Source organism: Malaya genurostris, chromosome 3 (assembly GCF_030247185.1).
Source record: "Malaya genurostris strain Urasoe2022 chromosome 3, Malgen_1.1, whole genome shotgun sequence".
Taxonomy (NCBI): domain Eukaryota; kingdom Metazoa; phylum Arthropoda; class Insecta; order Diptera; family Culicidae; genus Malaya; species Malaya genurostris.
In genome coordinates, this window is record NC_080572.1 from 299,470,638 (window position 1) to 299,489,935 (window position 19,298).

The 19,298-nt window shown below is 37.0% G+C and overlaps 2 protein-coding genes across 4 annotated transcripts in view; one reads left to right on the forward strand and one right to left on the reverse strand.

The window, feature by feature from the left end:
- LOC131436412 (serine/arginine repetitive matrix protein 2) overlaps positions 1–19,298 on the reverse strand; it is a 76,085-nt gene that overhangs the window by 37,881 nt on the left and 18,906 nt on the right. For 2 of the 3 annotated variants that reach the window (XM_058605127.1, XM_058605128.1), the window contains exon 1: positions 2,311–3,840. The exons of the other annotated variant lie outside the window; for it this stretch is intronic. In XM_058605127.1, coding sequence (XP_058461110.1) covers positions 2,311–3,275 — 965 coding nt within the window. In that variant the 5' untranslated portion in view covers positions 3,276–3,840. Of the gene's footprint in view, positions 1–2,310; positions 3,841–19,298 lie in introns of those variants that run through there. 3 annotated transcript variants of the gene reach the window in all.
- Positions 15,647–17,889, forward strand: LOC131436414 (uncharacterized). Its single transcript, XM_058605133.1, has 2 exons — positions 15,647–16,757; positions 16,865–17,889. The coding sequence occupies exons 1-2, from the start codon at positions 16,673–16,675 to the stop codon at positions 17,671–17,673; spliced, it is 894 nt and encodes a 297-aa protein (XP_058461116.1). The 5' UTR covers positions 15,647–16,672; the 3' UTR covers positions 17,674–17,889.

The following is a 19,298-nucleotide window of genomic DNA, read 5'->3' on the forward strand; positions in this document are numbered from 1 at the left end:
TTTAACAATTCGTGGCATTGTAAAGCAAAAATGTGATCTTACGCTAAATTTTCCGACAATTTTGAGGTGAAAAATTACCATAATATGAAAATGGAAAAATTTCAAAAACGTAGGTAGGAGGCATTTTATACCATTTTATCCCGTTCACGGACTTCGTAAAATTGGTTTTCAGAAAAAGCGTTTAAATTTTTTTTCTCGAAAAGGCAGTAAAAAAATATTTTTAGAAACTTTCACTGAATCAACGAATCATTTTTGAAATGTTAAACTACAAGAAAATGTGAAATTGTAACGATTTCCCGAAACTGTTTATTTCAATGTTTATATCCAGTTCTTGCACAAAAAACCTTTTTTTAATCCACCTAGTGGTGTAACGATGCCTTTCTCATATTACTTATATTTTCAAAAACATCACTAGAAGATTCTGTCAAGATTTTTTTTGAAACTTGAATAAAATCAAAAACTTTCTTCGGTATAAACTACCATCACCTTTTAATTTGTAAACAGTTATGTCAAATTACCCGGGTTGGTGGTTCAATGCATAGGGCGCTGGTCTTACAAGCCAGTTGTCGTATGTTCGAGCCCCGACCTGGAAGGATTCTTAGTGTCAGTAGGATTCATAGTACTAGCCATGCAATGATTCTATACACTAAAAATCGGCTGCGAAGTCTGTTGAAACAGAAAGGCCACAAAAGGAATGTAATGCCAGGACTTTGCTTTTTATGTCAAATCAATAAAGATTTAATTGAACAAAGCACGCTGTGTGCTAGGCGGGTGCGTTTTCTTCTACTTCCATATCAGCACGTTCCGATGCATACCGATTCTGCATCATTTGCAAACTGTCATATTTGAAAGTTTTGATACTTATTGCCCTAATATTTCGGAACCGGAAGTCAAATCTGGATGAAATTGCACAGTATCTTTAAAGAAAATGAGAGCTTTAATTTAAATCATTATTTGTGAAAATCGGTTTAACCGTTGCTAAGAAATCGAAATGGTTTTCGTTTTTGGAGCTTTTCTTCACTATTACCGGTGCGTTTGGAAGCGGAAAACGGGTACTAATAGTTCCAAAGTAGATTTATATATCCACCAACTAACAAGGTATGTCAACTAGATGAATTTACCAGTAAATTTTATAAAAATGTGCACCTCGTATAGCCATCGCTTGTGAAAAAATACTTACGAAATTGAGCATTTTTACTAATCGCACTATAATACCTGAACCGGAAGTCGGATCTGGATCAACTTTTCGGAGACTTTTCAAAAAATTTCAAGACCTTTCATTTACATCTTAGTTTTAAAATTGGTTAAGAAATTTCCGAGAAAATTGAATGTGCATTTTCTCATACATTTCACATATTGACTGTAATGGAACCGGAAGTCGAATCGGGAAAAAATTCAATAACGATCTATGGGACCATAAGACCTTTCATTTGAATCTGAGTTTGTGAAAATCGGTTCAGTCATCTCTGAGAAAATCGAGCTGAGTCGAATGGTATATGACACACAGTGATTGTATAGCCTTTCTATATGAGAAAGGCAAAAACTTGAACGGGTTTTCCAAATTAAGTTTCACTTATTAAATTTTTGCATTTAATCGTTCAATTATAGTCCGATATTCTTTAACATAAACATCAATTTCGCTTGAACTAGCATTGAACTTAGTTTAGCAAACTCATATATTCGCATTGAAGACTTGTGAGCTTCTACAAAGCTGCATAAGTAGATTCCTTATCATTGTTCGTTCGAGGTAGAATACCTTTTGAAATTAACACATAGTCGTTACATAAATAATATATGCAGCACTTGCGTATATTTTTACCAATTAGAGATAAATCTCTAATGCCACAATCCCGTTACGCTCACATCTTACGTTAACAAACACACTAACACAACAGGAAAAAAAATTATGTCATAATTCACAGGAAAACAAAACAAAACAAAAGATTAGTCATCAGCTACAATCTATGCACTGACGAGAAAGAGTATAAAACAAATAACATAACTATGTTTGTATTATAGTTAGTCCCCTCTTTTTCGATTATGTGAGTTTGTGCAACATTGTGACCGCTCTGGTAAAAAAACATAGCCGCCCTATTAAAGCTCACTTACTTCAGCACGAACCAACCATTAATTGGTTTATATGCTGGTTTCTTACACTTCCTATCAAAATGGTAAGCAAACACAGAGTAGGATTCAAGCGAACGGTCGGTCATTAATCACCACCGACCGCACATGACTTGACGATCGTAGTAGCCTGGGAAAGCACTTATCTGCTAATTTGCGTTGACGTTTCCAAGCAGAAAAACCTACCTCACAACACTGTGCATCTCCTTCATGCAGAAGGGCACGGTTGCCTCTGCTTGCGGCCGGAAGGAGGACTCTCGTGGTTTTGACCTTTGAAGACACTGCGTCAGGTGGCGCCCGTGTGGTTGATGATGTTGGGACAGGTGATGACGATGATAATATTGATGGCACTGGTGGTGTTGTAATTGTTGTTGTTGATTTGGTTGTTGATGGTGAAGTTCGTAATAGTTAGTAGGAGAGAATAGGTTCACTTGTGCGTTTATATCTCTGGATTCTGAACTGTTGCCAAGTACAGCGGGATGTGGTCTACCTGCAAAGGCTTCCTGTAGAACCGAACCGGATAGCGGGGATGATTTTCTGCAGACGGCTTGGTTCTCTGACTGCTGCTGATAATTTTGTCGCTTTTGCTGCTGAGGGTGCTGCTGAAGCATTTGAAGGTGGTTGTTGTTTAGCGAACATGCGCATTGACAGCAGCACTGATTCGTGTTTCTGCCGCCGTTGCCGTGTAGCGCCGGAGAGAGGTGGCCAATTACATCCTGCGATGGCAGATATAGAGCAGCGGGATGGTGTACGTGCAGTTGCTGAAGCCGGCGTAGTTTTTTCAAGAACCTTCGCTTGTTATTAACCATGGTTTTGCGTTTTAAGGAATATGGTGATGCTCCTGTTGTAGTTCGGTTCACGTGAACCATCGATTTCAATTTGGATTTGGAAGAAATGTCAAGGGATGCTTCAGTGGATTGCTGCTGTTGTGCTAATTCTTCCGGATTCGTCGACGAATCCGGTGTAATTTCCGTACATTCTTCTACAATATCATCCTTTCTATCGGATGGCTCTTCTCCATCCCTGATAGAATCCTGGTTGGAACGAATATCATGCTCGAAAAATTTTTCATTCATTTTATCTTTGTTGGCTTTTTTCATAGCAGCCAATCGACGACGGAATTTATCCGCTGGCGAAAGCTTCTTCATCATTTTAAATAACTACTTGTATCACAAAAATATGGAAGACTGATTATTTGTGCACTATTTTTACCTTAATACTAACGGAAGACGTTGGACCGATAAAACTTTATACGTTACTCTTACATTGCACTACGAAGCTGTTTTTGTAAACAGCAGGAAGACGCTGGATCTAAATTATTCTTGATTTTTTTCCCTCACATTAGGGGGCCGTGCCATTCACCTAGCACCAAGCCTATTACTCGTTTAACTTCAACATTTGCACAGCACGAACTGATGTAGATGGCAAAAAAGAACATTTCCGTATGTCCCCATCCTATGCGGACGGCAGGATGCTTCCGAAAACTCATACGCAGAAGAAAATTATCGATTCATGAAACGTAAACTTTTCTGGAACTTCTTTTTCGGCTAACGAAACGTCATTGATGGCACAATTTAATGAGATCGAAAATCGTTCAAACTAAGCAAATACTGATAAAAAAAACTTTACTCGATATGGAACACCCAGAATATATTGTCGCGGAACGTACGAAACGAAAAGTAATCGAACGAGAGTGTAGCCATCTTTGAAATGAAAAGCAAACTGGGTGGGAAACAGGATAACTGACCAAAATACTCCTCCGACATCACCACCCCACCCCATTCGACAGCAGCCTGAGATACCGAAGGGAAAGTAATGCACACATTATGCTCTCCAAAAGTACCTCCCAGAAAGAGGGTGATGCGACAAAACTTGAAATGCTGCACGACAAAAAGCTGTCACATTTTTGTGATTTTAACAAGGGTGACTACGTTTTCAAGCTGTATGAGTTATTTCTGCAAGTACATACGTTTCTTTTGGTTTCCTTTTAAGTCATCTACAATAATTTGCAAAATAAAATTAAAAAAAGAATCTCGTATAAAAGTCTGCATGCACGAGGCATTTCTTGTGATACTGATTTCAGTTAAGACTGATCTCAAAAGCATTCCGACATATAAAAGTACAACTATTGAAGGGATCTTTTTCAAAAAGCTGGATGGATTATTTGCTATACGCGTTCCATGCTATATTCATCATGTTCCTACAATTATTGTTCAATTATTCTACAGTCTTTCACAAATAATAAATAGATAAATAGAAATAAACAAATGGGACGCATGGGGGTAGGAGGCACGACAATAGACAAGAACTTAGGAAAAACAAGAAAGAAATATCTGTGAAAAATATACTGAAATCAATGTGTGTATTTCTAACGGTGCCGCGTTTATTTATGTTTCCTTACGCTCAAAAGCATTCGAGTTCACTCGAAAGGTTGGAAATTGAGTACCATATTAATTGAAAGCGAGACATACCGTACGACGATGTAGCATGTTCGATATATTGCTGGAGTTTCATAAAAAGATGTTTATCGGGTTGGAACCGATGACAAAAAATGTATTTATGGTTTAATAAATTCCAGTCGCGTCTCGTCCTTATGTGCACCTTTACCCCCATCCGCATTCTATTACTATTTAGATTCTCTATTTATTCGATGAACTCAGGTCGGATGGTACCAAATAGAAAATAATGAGCGATTTTGTTCACAGCACAATATGCACGAATTCATTGAAAACTGCTTGCGCTTGCTGGCCAATGACTGCCCAACGATCATTTCATATCGCATTGCCGTATATTTACACAAATATATACATTCAACATAACATTTCAAGTGTCTTTTCTCGCAGTGTTAGTGTCTTTTCTGTGCTAAGCTCTAAGATTTGTTGTTCTCTGTCACGTTTGGCTCTTGTATGCACACCTTCAGGGGAGGCTTCAGTGGATTATGCTTATGGCAATTGAAAATAAATTACTGTCTCCAGAGATGCTAGGTTCTGAGTTGCAACGTCGAAGCGGTTCTACTGATGACATTAGTAACAGCTTTGCTCGATGTGCATAGCACTGAATGCTTCTATTGTATGGATGATAACCCAAAAATTTAATAAGAAAAATTCCATCCAAAAGTATTTCGTTATTTCAGTGTATTGAAAAACACAAGCGAATTTAGTAATCTTTTGTTTTCACTTACAACTGTTACAACAAATCTAATATCATACCATATAATCTGTGCATAAATTTCGTCACGAGACGCCACTGATAAATCCTTATTGCAAAAAAAAGCCTGTTGTGAAAATGTCTTTCTCTTGACATTAAAATTCGCTCATTTTTTACGCGGGGGATACATGCCGCATAAAAATATAACTATAACTAACTTCGAAAATTTGTATAAAAAGCCGCTTAAATTGGAAATTCGCATTAAAAATCACTTAACTCAAAATTTTCATTATAAAAAAACGCATAATTTCGCAAAATTTCCATAAAAAGCCGCAAACTAAGGAACATTTTTATTTGTCCTAAAAATTACGGAATCGAGATCAGGTGTATAGACTTTGGTACTCAAAAAGCTAAAAAAGCGATTTTTTTAAGCCAAGTGTTTTAAGAATGCATGAAACACCAAAATCTGATGTTCATTCGAAAAAAACATTCTTTTTTAAATAATAGTTCGGTTTAAATAGTAAATGGTAAAAGTCCTTTACTTTCTGACATATCAGAGACTCGGAAGATTTGCATTTATGAGATGCCAAAATTTGACTCCTCAGGTAGAAGGTAGAAGTTTAGCCGCGAAGTGTAGCCGAAACGTCGGAAAGTAAACAACATTCGTTTGTATTATAAGACTGAGACAGCCGTTTTTCCAGATTCCCAAAAATATCACCCCACTCCAAATCAGGCATAACCATATTCTTTTTCATTTGGATAATTTTTAACATGAATTTGGGCTGATTTTATACACAAATTCATTAGGATCGTTTCGGTTAGTTCAGAGAAGCGTTACTGAACGCTTATTCGACAATATTATCGAAACCAAAAGTATCAACCATAATACATTTGAACTTGTTCACTTGTTACTTTATAAAAGAAACCTGTTTTAATCATCCTAGTGGTGTAATGATGCCTTTCTCATTTGCATTTTCTTCTGTATATTATAGCAGAGATTCTCAAAAATACTACAATTTAAAAAAGTTCAGAAAATAATTTTGAAAATTTTATTATCCATCAGACTCCATTAAACACAATCCTGGTCAACGATATCAGAACTTTTTCTCCTGCCTGCAGTCATATGCATTTCACCAAGTCATTTGGCAAGCAATGATTTTGATACCCAATTGAGCACGTGGCTCGAAATGACGAATCACGTGGATCAAGTGCGCATGTGAAATCTCCACACAAAACAACTCTTTGCGCGCCAAACGATTTTTTCAGCAATCTAATATACTTTTCTTCGACGGCCACTTATGCAACTATTTATGCGCCAAACATCTATCGATGATCTAGTTAGCATGGGAGACTTTTTCAACGGAAAATTCCATTGTCCATACAAAAAAACTTTATGGATTTTTCACACTTTTCCGGCAAGTTTTCCTAATTTTTTTGATGTACGAACCGGGTGGAGGTAGAAACTGATCAAACAAAAAAAAAAGAATCATGTAAATCCGTCCATCCGTTCTTACTTGATACGATTACAAAGAATGATCTCTGCATTTTTATATATAGAGAAGATAGATAGATAGATATTGATATTACCCTGTAATTCCGAAACCGAAAAGTGGATCCAAATGAAATTCCGGAACTTTGTTTGTAATTTGAATCTAAGTTTGTAAAACTCGGTTCAACCATCTTTGAGGAAATTAAGTGACATCAATTTCACATTTCTGGTGCATATCATCCTGTAATTCCGGAACCAGAATTCGGATCTAACGAGCTTAAGCTTGTGGAAATCGGTTCAACCATCTCCGAGAAAATTATGCGGAAAGAAAAATCTTTAAAAAAGTGCACACATACACAAAAACATTTTCCGATCTCGACGAGCAAAGTCGAATGATATATGATACTCCGGTCAAAAGTCGGTTTATTCAGCAGTTGTATTACCTTTCTATAGAGAAAAGCAAAAATCTGCAAAAACTTTGAAAATTCGCATTTAAAACCGCCCAACATAGAAAATTCGCAACAAATTGCTTCAAAAGAGACGCGAGTCTAGTGTTATGTGTTTCAATGAATAATTTTGACACAAATTTAGGTAGATTTGTTCGGGTCCATTCAGAATGATTCGGGCAATTTACAAAAGCGTACTCCAACGCTTACGTCGATTATTACGTGAGATTTGCGGAATCGAAAGAATCATCAATCACACATTTGAATTTGATCATTGAACCTTCTCTGACAAACAGGATGCGGATTGAAAAAGTACGATTTGTCGGTTACGTCACTTCTGCGATTATATCTTTAAAACAAAAAGTTCTTGTCATGAACATTAAAAACTTATTAGATAACCTAACTTAATCAATGACCTAATAGTAGACTTTAAAAAAGGCTAAGTTCACCATATCCGTTGGGCCAATTGAAAAAAAGAATAGTTGGTCGGTTACGTCACGTATACCATTATATCGATTATATCTTCGAATAAAAAACCGATCTACGACCTACAATCTGTGAGCTAAGAATTGGTTGCCAAGCCTTTTAAAACAGAGCAGTCAAATTCTCCAAAAAGTAATGTGATATCAAAAATGTTTTTTAACATACAGGGCTCGACCCGACAAACCCTCTCCAACCACGTGCAATTGTTTCTACCCTGAAGATGTGAGAGAACCAAATCTCATGTACTGCGAAATTAAGCAAAGCCTGCATTTATTGCACGCTATTAACAGCCGCTACAATACACAATTGCCGACCCTCATTTTTCTTCTGCCATTTATTGAACTTATTCCCGTTTTGACCCCTTGGTTATGTATATCAATTATGCAATTCTCATTTACGAACTGAACAGTAATGTGCATCGTCGAAGTTTTGAAATCTTGAAATTAGTTCAAGAGATGAATCAAATATTCTTTCAATCCAAGTAAAGGACTGTACATTCGGGAATGAATAGATGAAATTAAATATCATCCGCAGACTAATTTTCGCTTACCAAAGTGGCGAACTGTTTTTAATTTTGAAATTCAACACCGCAAAGGATTCCGATTTCATACTAACTTTTTTGTGTACAGAGTTAATGCAGAATTCTATTTACTATCGCATAAACTCTGTTCTTAGAAATTTCTTATTGATATGCAGACATGTGAGTTCCGTACTGATTTTGAAGCATCGATTTTTAAGTGTGGTTAAATGAAAGTAAACCTTATAAATTTGAGCATGACACTGAAAAATGTGTAATACAATGCCTCACTTTAAATTTAAACTTCAAACATGCATTGATGCATTTATTTTGTTTTTTTTTACTTCAAAGCAAAAGCTTATTGTTCAAACTAAATTGAAAATAGTGTATTTTGAAAAATAGAACATTCACCCCTCCAAACCATTACTTCAAATTAAACGTTAACAGACGTAAAGTTGAACTCTATTTGAGCTATGGTAATTCAAATTTTCTTCCCCTTTGTCTTTCACTCATCAAACTCATGGAACTTCGAATTGAACTGTTTGCTGTGTAGGCCAACTTGAGTCGCGACTCGAACAAAACAAAAAGTGTAATGTAAGCAAACTTTGTGTTTGCCGGCGGTTCAATTTGAACTGCTGTGCAATGATGAGTCGACAGTCGAATGGTGTAGAAAATAAAACTGGTTATGTGCCGTAAGTCCAAGTGGAAAATTTTCAGTGGAATTTGAGCCAACTGCATTCGTAACCATATTCCTGGACAGACAGCACAATCGATAGACGGCTGCAGTAAGTCACCTCTTGTTTAATCAGAAAAAGGTGGTATTTTTTTGCAGCGTAAGTAAGGGCATGTTCAGGGTGTTTTAGTTCTAGATACTTAATTTATGTCGGTTTTACAATTTAAATCTAGAATTTATAACGAAATAAACTGGCAGCCCCAGCAGCGTTTCAAATATAGAAAAAAAAATAGAACCGCAGCGCATGCCTGTTTTAAATTTGACAGAAGAACTGTTCGAATGAATAAAACTAAAACGGCTTGCTGGGGATACGTTTGTTTCAGTTTCAGTTATATTATAGACCATCCATATGACTCTTGCAACTGGTGAATTTGCTCTAAGAGAAAAAACGGCGAAGACGAAATGTACTGTCATAGAGAGTGAAAAATTCCATTGATTCACCTTGGCCTATTTGATTTTGCAAGGGTCTTTTTTTCTTTTTTAAGGAAAAAAATTGAAATGTCGCGAATGTCATATAATCTGTTCATTTATTAGGGTAACGGTACCTATATTCATCATAGCTTCACTATTCATTTCATACACTGAAACCATAAGTTAAAATGATATCTACAGTGTCTGTTCGATCAATGACTACTAAGGTTAAGTTGAAAATAGGTGCATGCGTTTCGAGTTTTCGCGTTGCTATGACAGCCATTATTTCTTCTGCTGTATTGCTTTTTAAAGCCGAAGTGAGAATATTGTGATCAATTTTCGCAACATAACCAATGGCGATTCTACTAATGTGATAACTATTGGTACAATAGCTCTATTACTGTAGAAATTATTTTGTAAATTTGAGTCGTTTCTAGCTTTAGAACAATGAGAACGGTAGCTTCGAGCAGTAACTTTTCCTTTTTGTTTTTATTCAAGAACCAAAGAAAGCTTTTTTAAAGAACCCTCACATCGATATACGTGAGTAACATTACACCACTAGATCGTTTCTGTCAAACTTGCTCTCCAACAGGCATAAAACCTCTTCATTTTTTGCATCAATAGATTACAATTATCCAAATGACACATTTTTCTTATACCTTATTCAATATTATTAATACATATTAGACTAAATTATATTGATACTGATTCTGGTGCGAAGATTACGACGATGATTATCTAATTGCAACAGCTGTAAGTGCGCAGAGCAATTGATTCGTGACTGAAGAAGATCTGCTACAAAAACTGCCTTAAAAACATCGCGGCGGACAGATAACAAATCGAGGTCAACCAGTTTACATTTGGCTTGGTAACTCGAAAGACTCAAAGGGTGTCTCCACGGAAGATGACGAAGTGCGAAACGAATAAATTTGCGGTGGATTACTTCAATACGTTGGATATTGTTTTGGTAGTAAGATGACCAGACAACCGAATCATACACAAGCGTAGAGCGCACCAAAGCACAATAAAGTGCTTTCAAGCAGTGTATATCTTCAAAGTCTTCAGTAACGCGTAAAATAAATCCTGACTGCTTGGAGTCAACTTAGAATCTAGACGGACACCCAGATCTTTTACCGATGATCTACGTTCGAGAATAGTTTGAGAAATAATCTAGTCAAACTTGACTGTTTACGACTAAAAGAAATGTAAGAACATGTAGAGGTATTCAAAACCATTCTGTTGATATAACCCCAATTTGTCAACTTATCTAATTGCTCCTGTAAGAATTCCGAATCAGTTGTTGATTTGATAATATGAAAAAGTTTGAAGTCATCAGCAAAAGATAATTTCAAGCACTTGATCGTAAAATTTAAATCGTTGAGATAGAGTAAAAATCTATCACCCAGATCTTTTACCGATGATCTACGTTCGAGAATAGTTTGAGAAATAATCTAGTCAAACTTGACTGTTTACGACTAATGTCGTTTTCGTTTTTAAATTGCACTACACTGGTGTAGCGAAAGCTGCACTGAAACCGTTCGTTTTTACCAATTGCACTACACCAGTGCTACACTTTTTCTGCACCGATACCACTGGTGTAGCACTCATCAAAAGTTTGGTGTAGCTCTGTGCAATGGAATCGTTTATTGTAGTCAATGGTTACTGGTTATGTTTTCGTCATTTTTGTTCGTTTATTCATGCCTCAGTGTAGCACTGCACCGGTGTAGTGCAAATTAAAAACGAAAACGCCATAAAAGAAATGAAAGAACATGTAGAGGTATTCAAAACCATTCTGTTGATATAACCCCAATTTGTCAACTTATCTAATTGCTCCTGTAAGAATTCCGAATCAGTTGTTGATTTGATAATATGAAAAAGTTTGAAGTCATCAGCAAAAGATAATTTCAAGCACTTGATCGTAAAATTTAAATCGTTGAGATAGAGTAAAAATATGAACGGTCCCAGATGACTTCCTTGAGGAACTCCAGAGGTAACGGCGAATGGTGAGGTAGTATAGTCTCCTATTTTCACTATCATATTGCGGTCAGATAGATATGATTAAAGCCAATTCAAAAATGAACCGCTGAATCCCAGCTTACTGAACCTAGGAACTGCTATGTGGTGATTGAACTTGTCGGACGCAGCGGAAAAATCGGTATATATCGAATCAACTTACACTCGTGCTTGCAAAGATCGTATGATGAAGGAAGTGTAGGATATTAAATTTATGGAAGTTGAACTTTTGGACGTTACAGGACCATCTGAGACTATAGAAATCCGTAAGAGGTATTCCAGCACCCAAGAAGTACTTGGAATATTGTTCTTAGTGACTACGCTATGTCACTGAAAAACTTTTCAGTGCAGTTTAGTCGTGGTAGTTGTCTAATTTGATCTGTTCCAGGCATGTTCTCAGTCGTTCAAGAACTTCAGTGAAAACAGGTCTTAAGATCTTCACGAGCTATCCGCAGCTTATGTATAATTTTTCAATTCTGCTAATAGCCATGGAGCTAAATGTGGTTTTCTTGCCTATTTTGATCGTTTTCAGAAATAATTTCATTCATCCAAGAGCTTCAGTAAATCACGAGTATACAGCGTGAAGATTAAAGACTGTCCCAGAAAGTATGGACGCACTTTGATTTCGCTGTAAATAATTCACAAGTGTTAGATATTCAAATTTAATTTCGTTATATTAAACTACAACAACAGAATAATATTCTCCACCTTTGCTACTTAGCCATTGTAAACTAGCTGGCGCACCTTCTTGCGAACGTTCCTCATTAAATTCCGTACAGACTTCTTGGCGACAAGTTTTGACACTTTTTTTCAATCTTTTTCGAACTGTTGAATGTTTTCGGCTGCCGAGACATGTTTCCTAAGTTGTGCCTTCGTTAATGCCCAAAATTCCTCAATTGGTCGAAGTTGTGGGCAATTTGGTGGATTCATGTCTTTTGGGACGAAAGTGACATTTTTAGTAGTCCATTCTACCGTTGATTTCGAGTAGTGGCAAGAAGCAAGATCTGACCAGAAGACAGCAGGATCCTTGTGGCATCATCATCATTCATATTTCTCCATATTAACAATCGAAATTAGTCATCAGTCGATGGGGGAATGTTTAATAAAAAAACTATTTCTTTTTATTTTTACAGTTTTTAGGAATTGTATTTTTTTCGAGTTGAACCAAAAGTTAAAGACGCGCATAAGTTCATGTTCGGGCAGATATTTTTTTGCAATCATGTTTAACTAGGACATATTACAAAAAAAAACACGATAAAATTTCAACGTATTCTCGGTAGCCGGCTACCCAGAGCAATACACACATGATGATATTATTCGGAAATTTACTAATAAACTGCCCCTTCTGTGATGCATATGGAAATGCAAAGGATTCCTCGTTTTCTAGTAGCAACATGTATCGAACTAATAATCCAACCCTTCCCAAGTAGATCTGCATTCGGACGAGACCGGCGTCGGTATTGATCAGCATGGATCAATGCAGTTTGCACAACATGTTATTCCCAAGCATTTTGTTTCAGAAAACATTTTGCAAGCTTTATTGGTTCTGATCAATAACGGAGTAGCGACACACGGGCGGTCTCTAATGGTAATGATAATGGTTGTTCTGGTAAATCTTAAGGCCTGAGCTCCAATGTATGTATTTATATAGATTAATGACGTGTATTGTAATCTTATGTTTCTCGGTTCAAATCGGAATGTTGCTATCGATCTTGTTTTATATTTCATTCGATTTCAAACTCTTGCAATTTTCAAATTACACAATTTTACATGTTGTTGGATATATATCTGTGTGAAGTACGTATTATGAAAAACGATGTTAAACCACAAAACTTTTTCGTACTGTGCTGGTAGATTTTTTATTGCGTAGATCACAATAACAATAATTAATCTATTAATTGCATGTGATAACACAATTAACAGTTCGGCTGAAAAGTTCGTATCGTTTAATAGAAACACACATTTTTTTTGCCAAAATTCGTTTTTATTATTCAACATAATTGCCATCAGAGGCGATACAGCGATTATAGCGATCTTCCAACTTTTCGATACCATTTTTGTAGTACGATTTGTCCTTTGCCTCGAAATAGGCCTCAGTTTCAGCGATTACCTCTTCATTGCTTCTAAATTTTTTACCAGTGAGCATTCTCTTGAGGTCTGAGAACAGGAAAAAGTCACTGGGGGCCAAATCTGGAGAATACGGTGGATGAGGGAGCAATTCGAAGCCCAATTCGTTCAATTTCAGCATGGTTTTCATCGACTTGTGACACGGTGCATTGTCTTGATGAAACAAAACTTTTTTCTTCTTCAAATGAGGCCGTTTTTTTAAAATTTCGTCCTTCAAACGCTCTAATAACGCTATATAATAGTCACTGTTGATAATTTTTCCCTTTTCAAGGTAGTCGATGAAAATTATACCATGCGAATCCCAAAATACAGACGCCATAAACTTACCGGCCGATTGTTGAGTCTTTCCACGCTTTGGGTTCAGTTCATCGCGTGCAGTCCACTTAGCTGACTGTCGATTGGACTCCGGAGTGAAGTGATGGAGCCATGTTTCGTCCATTGTTATATATCGACGAAAAAAATCGGTTTTATTTCGATATAACAGTTCCAAACACTGCTCAGAATCATCAATTCGTTGTTGTTTTTGATCGATTGTGAGCTCACGCGGCACCCATTTTGCACAAAGCTTTCTCATATCCAAATATTCGTGAATAATATGTCCAACACGTTCCTTTGATATCTTTAGGGTGTCAGCTATCTCGATCAACTTCACTTTACGGTCATTGAAAATCATTTTGTGGATTTTTTTCACGTTTTCATCGGTAACAGCCTCTTTTGGACGTCCACTGCGTTCATCGTCTTCGGTGCTCATATGACCAGTACGAAATTTTGCAAACCACTTACGAATTGTTGCTTCGCCCGGTGCAGAGTCTGGATAACACTCATCAAGCCATTTTTTGGTATCGGCGGAATTTTTTTTCATCAAAAAGTAGTGTTTCATCAACACACGAAATTCCTTTCTTCCATTTTTTTCATAATAACAAAAGTAGCTTCACTCAAAATGCAATATCTCACAAACTAATAATCAGACAGCTGTCAAATTTATACACGTATCTTTTGAAGGTTGGTACTAACTGAAAATGGTATGGATTTAATTCTAGTGGCGCCCTCTCATAGAAACGATACGAACTTTTCAGCCGATCTGTTATAGACGCTGGTAGATTGTAAGGCCTCTACTCCAGAGCACTTCCGGTTTCGGAGATATAATCGTATAAGCGACGTAACCGTCAAATCACTTTCTCCATTCGCATAATTATTTAAGTTCAAATTTATTATTATCGATACCCAGGAACAACCATTTGGTCTTTGAACTTGATCCACATTTCAAAAGTAGCTTTCAAATGAGCCTAGGTCTCCGAGAAAATTGAACGGTAAAAAAACAACGAGTTTTGTCGCTTTCGTCACTTATACCATTATAATCGGAAGTGATAGACATTAAACTTTAATTTAATTAAACTTCGAACTTGATCAGTGTTCCAATAGTAGCTTTCAAATGAGTCTAAGCTTGTTCAAACCGGTTCAGTCATTTCCGAGAAAATCGAGCGGTTATAAAATTCGCAAACACAGACATTTTCCTTCCTCGTCGAGAGCTCTATTATCTTTCTATAAAGGCAAAAAGTTCCAGACACTGTGTTGATTACAGGAGAAAGGTATTATCACACCACTTGGGCGATTAAGAGATTATTTAGTTCAGGACTTTCTATCAGAATGACATTCGATGTGTGCAATATCATAATACTATGTCCAGAAGCTATGGTTATAAAAACTACAGGTTTGGATACTTGAGTATAGATAAGACCCAAAAATGTTATTATTATACAAGAAATTGATTCTGTAATGATTGAATCCATTTGAAGCAATTATTGCATTGAGGCGGAGCTGGTTAATAGAACGATGACTTCGATACATGATTTGCTCTGTATTCGAAATGGGTCATCGGAATTCTATTGAACTAATAACAACTACACAACAACAGCGCAGTGACACAAAAAAGCAATTCAGTCACTAGCAATACCTCAAATGTCGCTTTTTACAAAATTTCTATGTATAATAATTCTTGCTGCTGGTCGATTTCTAACACATAGGCTTTCAGCTTGATGCAAAAACTATTACAATATAATAAAATACGTCGATTATTGAAATAACACAATGTACTGAGAAAGTATTCAAGAACCATCTGTTTCCAATACGATACCGACAGTGAAGACATGTCGAACATGTAAAAAACATTTGCTACTGAACGTGACACAGGGGGAAATGAACGATACTGTTCTCATCACAACCGGCATTGGCAAGCATAAACAAATCGAGCATCCAAGATACAAAACAAAATCACACCCTTCCGATGTTGCTGCCTACTGCGTCTGTTTTATATATTTGCTCTCGATTGTAAACCACGTTTTTCCTTCTCTTGCCAATTCCCGCTCAGTCAACGACGAAAGCCACTATGTGCTAGTAAAGGTGATCACTTTCGTCATTTTTTTTAGGTGTGTTGGTAATTCTCTCACGGTACTAAACATCGAACGTAACAGTACGTACACATCAACCAAAGACAGTAGTTCGGCATTGTATTGTGTTGTTTTCAGTGATTGAAACTAAACCTGTTTTGACAAAAGGGGAATATTGTCACCTGTCTTACCACATCATGGATGAAACCGAAGCATTATTCTTGTACACATAAAAGCAGTGAGAGAAAATAACTGTGAGGATACATAGCATGGTATAGTTATTAACATGACTCTCACGTTCACTTTGACGCATGTACCAGTTCAGTCTGACTGTAGCTGTGTAATCCCCCGTTTGTTTCAATTCATTTCATCTGCCATTTTCATTTTGACTCGCAACACGGTCGGAATATTTTTTCTTGCAAAGATACTGTGCTCGTTATTTCTGAAATAGTTGTAGTATAATCTGCTGAAAATGAGTGATAGAGATTCGCTCACTTCCGGTGAAACCCTCAACGAGTGAACACGTCGTATCGTGTTAGTGCGGTGAAAATTCGAGTATTTCGCGAGAAAGAAAGGATTTTCATCCGTACTTCGGTGACTCCACGTTGTCACATAGCGAGGGTTTCACTTGTAGTCCAGTGAAAAGAAAGTCCATTGGACTATAAACGAAAGCTAACTGGCAATATAGCTAAATCGCTGTGCCATCAATCGGCGTCATCTCAAGTGAGGTGACGCCACCAGAAGTGAAGAAGAAGAAGAGATTCGCTAGAACCGGAGGAAATCGAAATCGAGACGATGGACGAATACGAATGTCTGGAACTGGAGAAGAAAATTGTGAACGAGTGGGGAATGCAGCGGAGTTCATTGAACAGAATGATTTGTAAGTATAATCGGATAGACTCTTTTTGAACATGTTAGCTAAGATGTGCGCATGCTCGCGATGGATTCGAAATGTTGTGTTGGTCTTAACGTTTATTTGAATTGCAGACTGCGGCATTACATTACGATGTCTGGAGCTGATACAGAATGAAGAGATAAATGAACTGTTCAATGATCCCCGGATGCTGGGTCAGAAAGTTGTCTTCAAGCACAAAGTAAAAGAATTACAGGCAAACACGGCGGTGCAAACTATTACGGCACGAAAGCGGCGCCGTCACTCAGACGAAACTAACAATAAGGCCGCCGAATCTCGGGAGGACTCACTGTCTCCGAAGAAAATAAAGGCTGAAGATATTACGATAGAAGATCCCTCTTTGTTGGAACCCGTTCAATTGTTGGAATCATCCGAGCATGCTATTTCAATGCACGAGTATTCACTTGAAAATGGAACCACTCCCAAAGCACCAACAGCTCATTCGTTGGCAGGCCATCTACCAATCCGTATTGACCCCGATGGTCTCCGGGAGCTGCTGCAGGCCAGTCGACAAGGTCAATGGGTTCTTTCGTACTTCAACACTTATCACACAATGAACCGTAAGATTCAAGCTGCTCTCACCCACTGCATTGTGGAACAGTTCCTGGTTTACAACATTATGTTTTCCCATCGATTGATGCGCCACTATGCTCAGATCATTACGCAACTGTTTCCCACCGAAACTGCTGAGGTCTACTACAAACCGGCACAAACCATTGGTTGGAAACGGTCGTGTGCCTCCGGAAAACTTATGGATCGATGGGCCAACCAGCGGATGCGCCACAAGGATCGATACCCACAGCAGCGCCCCCGTATACTGGACGATATGTCAGATCAAAGGACTTTCGCGGAAATGTCCCTGGTAGTTGAATTTGCCCCATGAATGTGTGTTAGTGTGTCTGTGAGAGAGAGAAAGAAGTAATTTATTTCCGACTAGTGAAATAGAGAGATAATAGCGTCTAGTCAGCACAATTTTTATTAAACGATACAAGATGAAATTGAATCGAAATTAGATTTAAGATAAATTCCTCTTATCATATAATTCACGTTGAAAAATTTGCAAAAGTAAAATAAACTTGTAAAGTCTTACCATTCATAATCTATACCATTTGTATTTTTAATTTGATACAAATATTTTTTGAAAACTGTCGAATCGCTACAAATAAGTTGAAGAAAAAATAAAAATATAATTTTTCAAATTTTTAACCTCAGCCTACTTAGATCATCTGCTCAGCAATTGCAAACCATCAAAAATTCAGTCCTTCAAACTAGAGTGCCTTAAACCAGAGTGACGACAGCTGTTCGTTTGGAATGACAGCTTTGTTCCAAACGAGCAAACGACTTGTCAAATACAATAAAAACGAACGGAACTGTCATCATCTCGGCTTAACCGTTTTGAGTTGTTGCCAGCATTACGGATGAGATGCCGTCACTCTGGTTATAGGCACTCTACTTCAAACTATCTCTGCGCTGGATCACTGACGTTTATAAAATACAGATACTTTCAAAAGTCTATGTGTAAAATTTTATGACATTTCGATTTGTCAGAAAAAAGTGACAGTCGCTTAAGTGAAGCTACGTTTATCGTTCTTACAACAATTAATTCAAAACAATCTCCTGTGTTAATTTATCATTGTTTTTTGTTGAAAAAAATACTGTAGAAGCTCAGCAATGGCTTCAAAAGGGTAATTGGTTTGTTGAAATAAAACGTGAGCGCCCAATTGATTATGTCTAATCGTTAATTGAAATTGCGTGAGTCGTTTGATGATTCAGAGCAATGTTTGGTCATGTTTATTTTTTAATAGATCCTCATGCGTGTTTTTTTACATAAATATTCTTCGGTGTTTTAGGTCTCCATGAAATAATTTTCATGTCGTTTTAAATGACAGTCTGAACCCTGTAATTTAGGAATTGCAAGTTGGTTCGCAAAGAGAAATTGTATAATTCCTTCGAAATGTCGAAATGAGTTTTTGATCATTGTTTTCGGTACTTCCGATATTTAGGGATGACCCAAGATGAATGAATGTTAAAAACTCATTACCCTGTAATTCTTTAATCGGTAGTCGGAGTCGGATAAAATTCACCCATTTTATACGTCTTCTAATTTCATGAAATGTTCATAGAAATCGATTTCGGCCTTCTTCGATAAAACAATTCAGCTCCTTTATTCCCGATACTTTCGGAACCGAAGTCAGTTAAATTCATCTAGGGGATTGTGAACCGTTTCATTTGATTCGAAATTTTTGAGTACCATATTTGAGAAATCGTAGTGCGTTTCTACTTAAATTTTTGGGTTCCTTTCAGGATCGAAAACCGAATACCACTAAAAGCGAAATAAATTTATTTGGTCATCGACTATCAAAATCTGAAAACTCGATGAACTCAATCAATTAATGTGAAATGGACATTTTTCCACCAATCACCCTGTATCTACTGAACCGGAAGATGGGATTTTAAGACCTTTCATCGGTACAGTCATCCACGTATTCATGAGTGAAAAGTTTTAAG

Excerpts from the sequence above, each read along its gene's own strand:
- LOC131436414 (XM_058605133.1), top strand. The coding sequence starts at position 16,673 with ATGGACGAATACGAATGTCTGGAACTGGAGAAGAAAATTGTGAACGAG. Across the intron at positions 16,758-16,864 it reads TTCATTGAACAGAATGATTT|ACTGCGGCATTACATTACGA; the intron begins GTAAGTATAATC and ends TTTGAATTGCAG.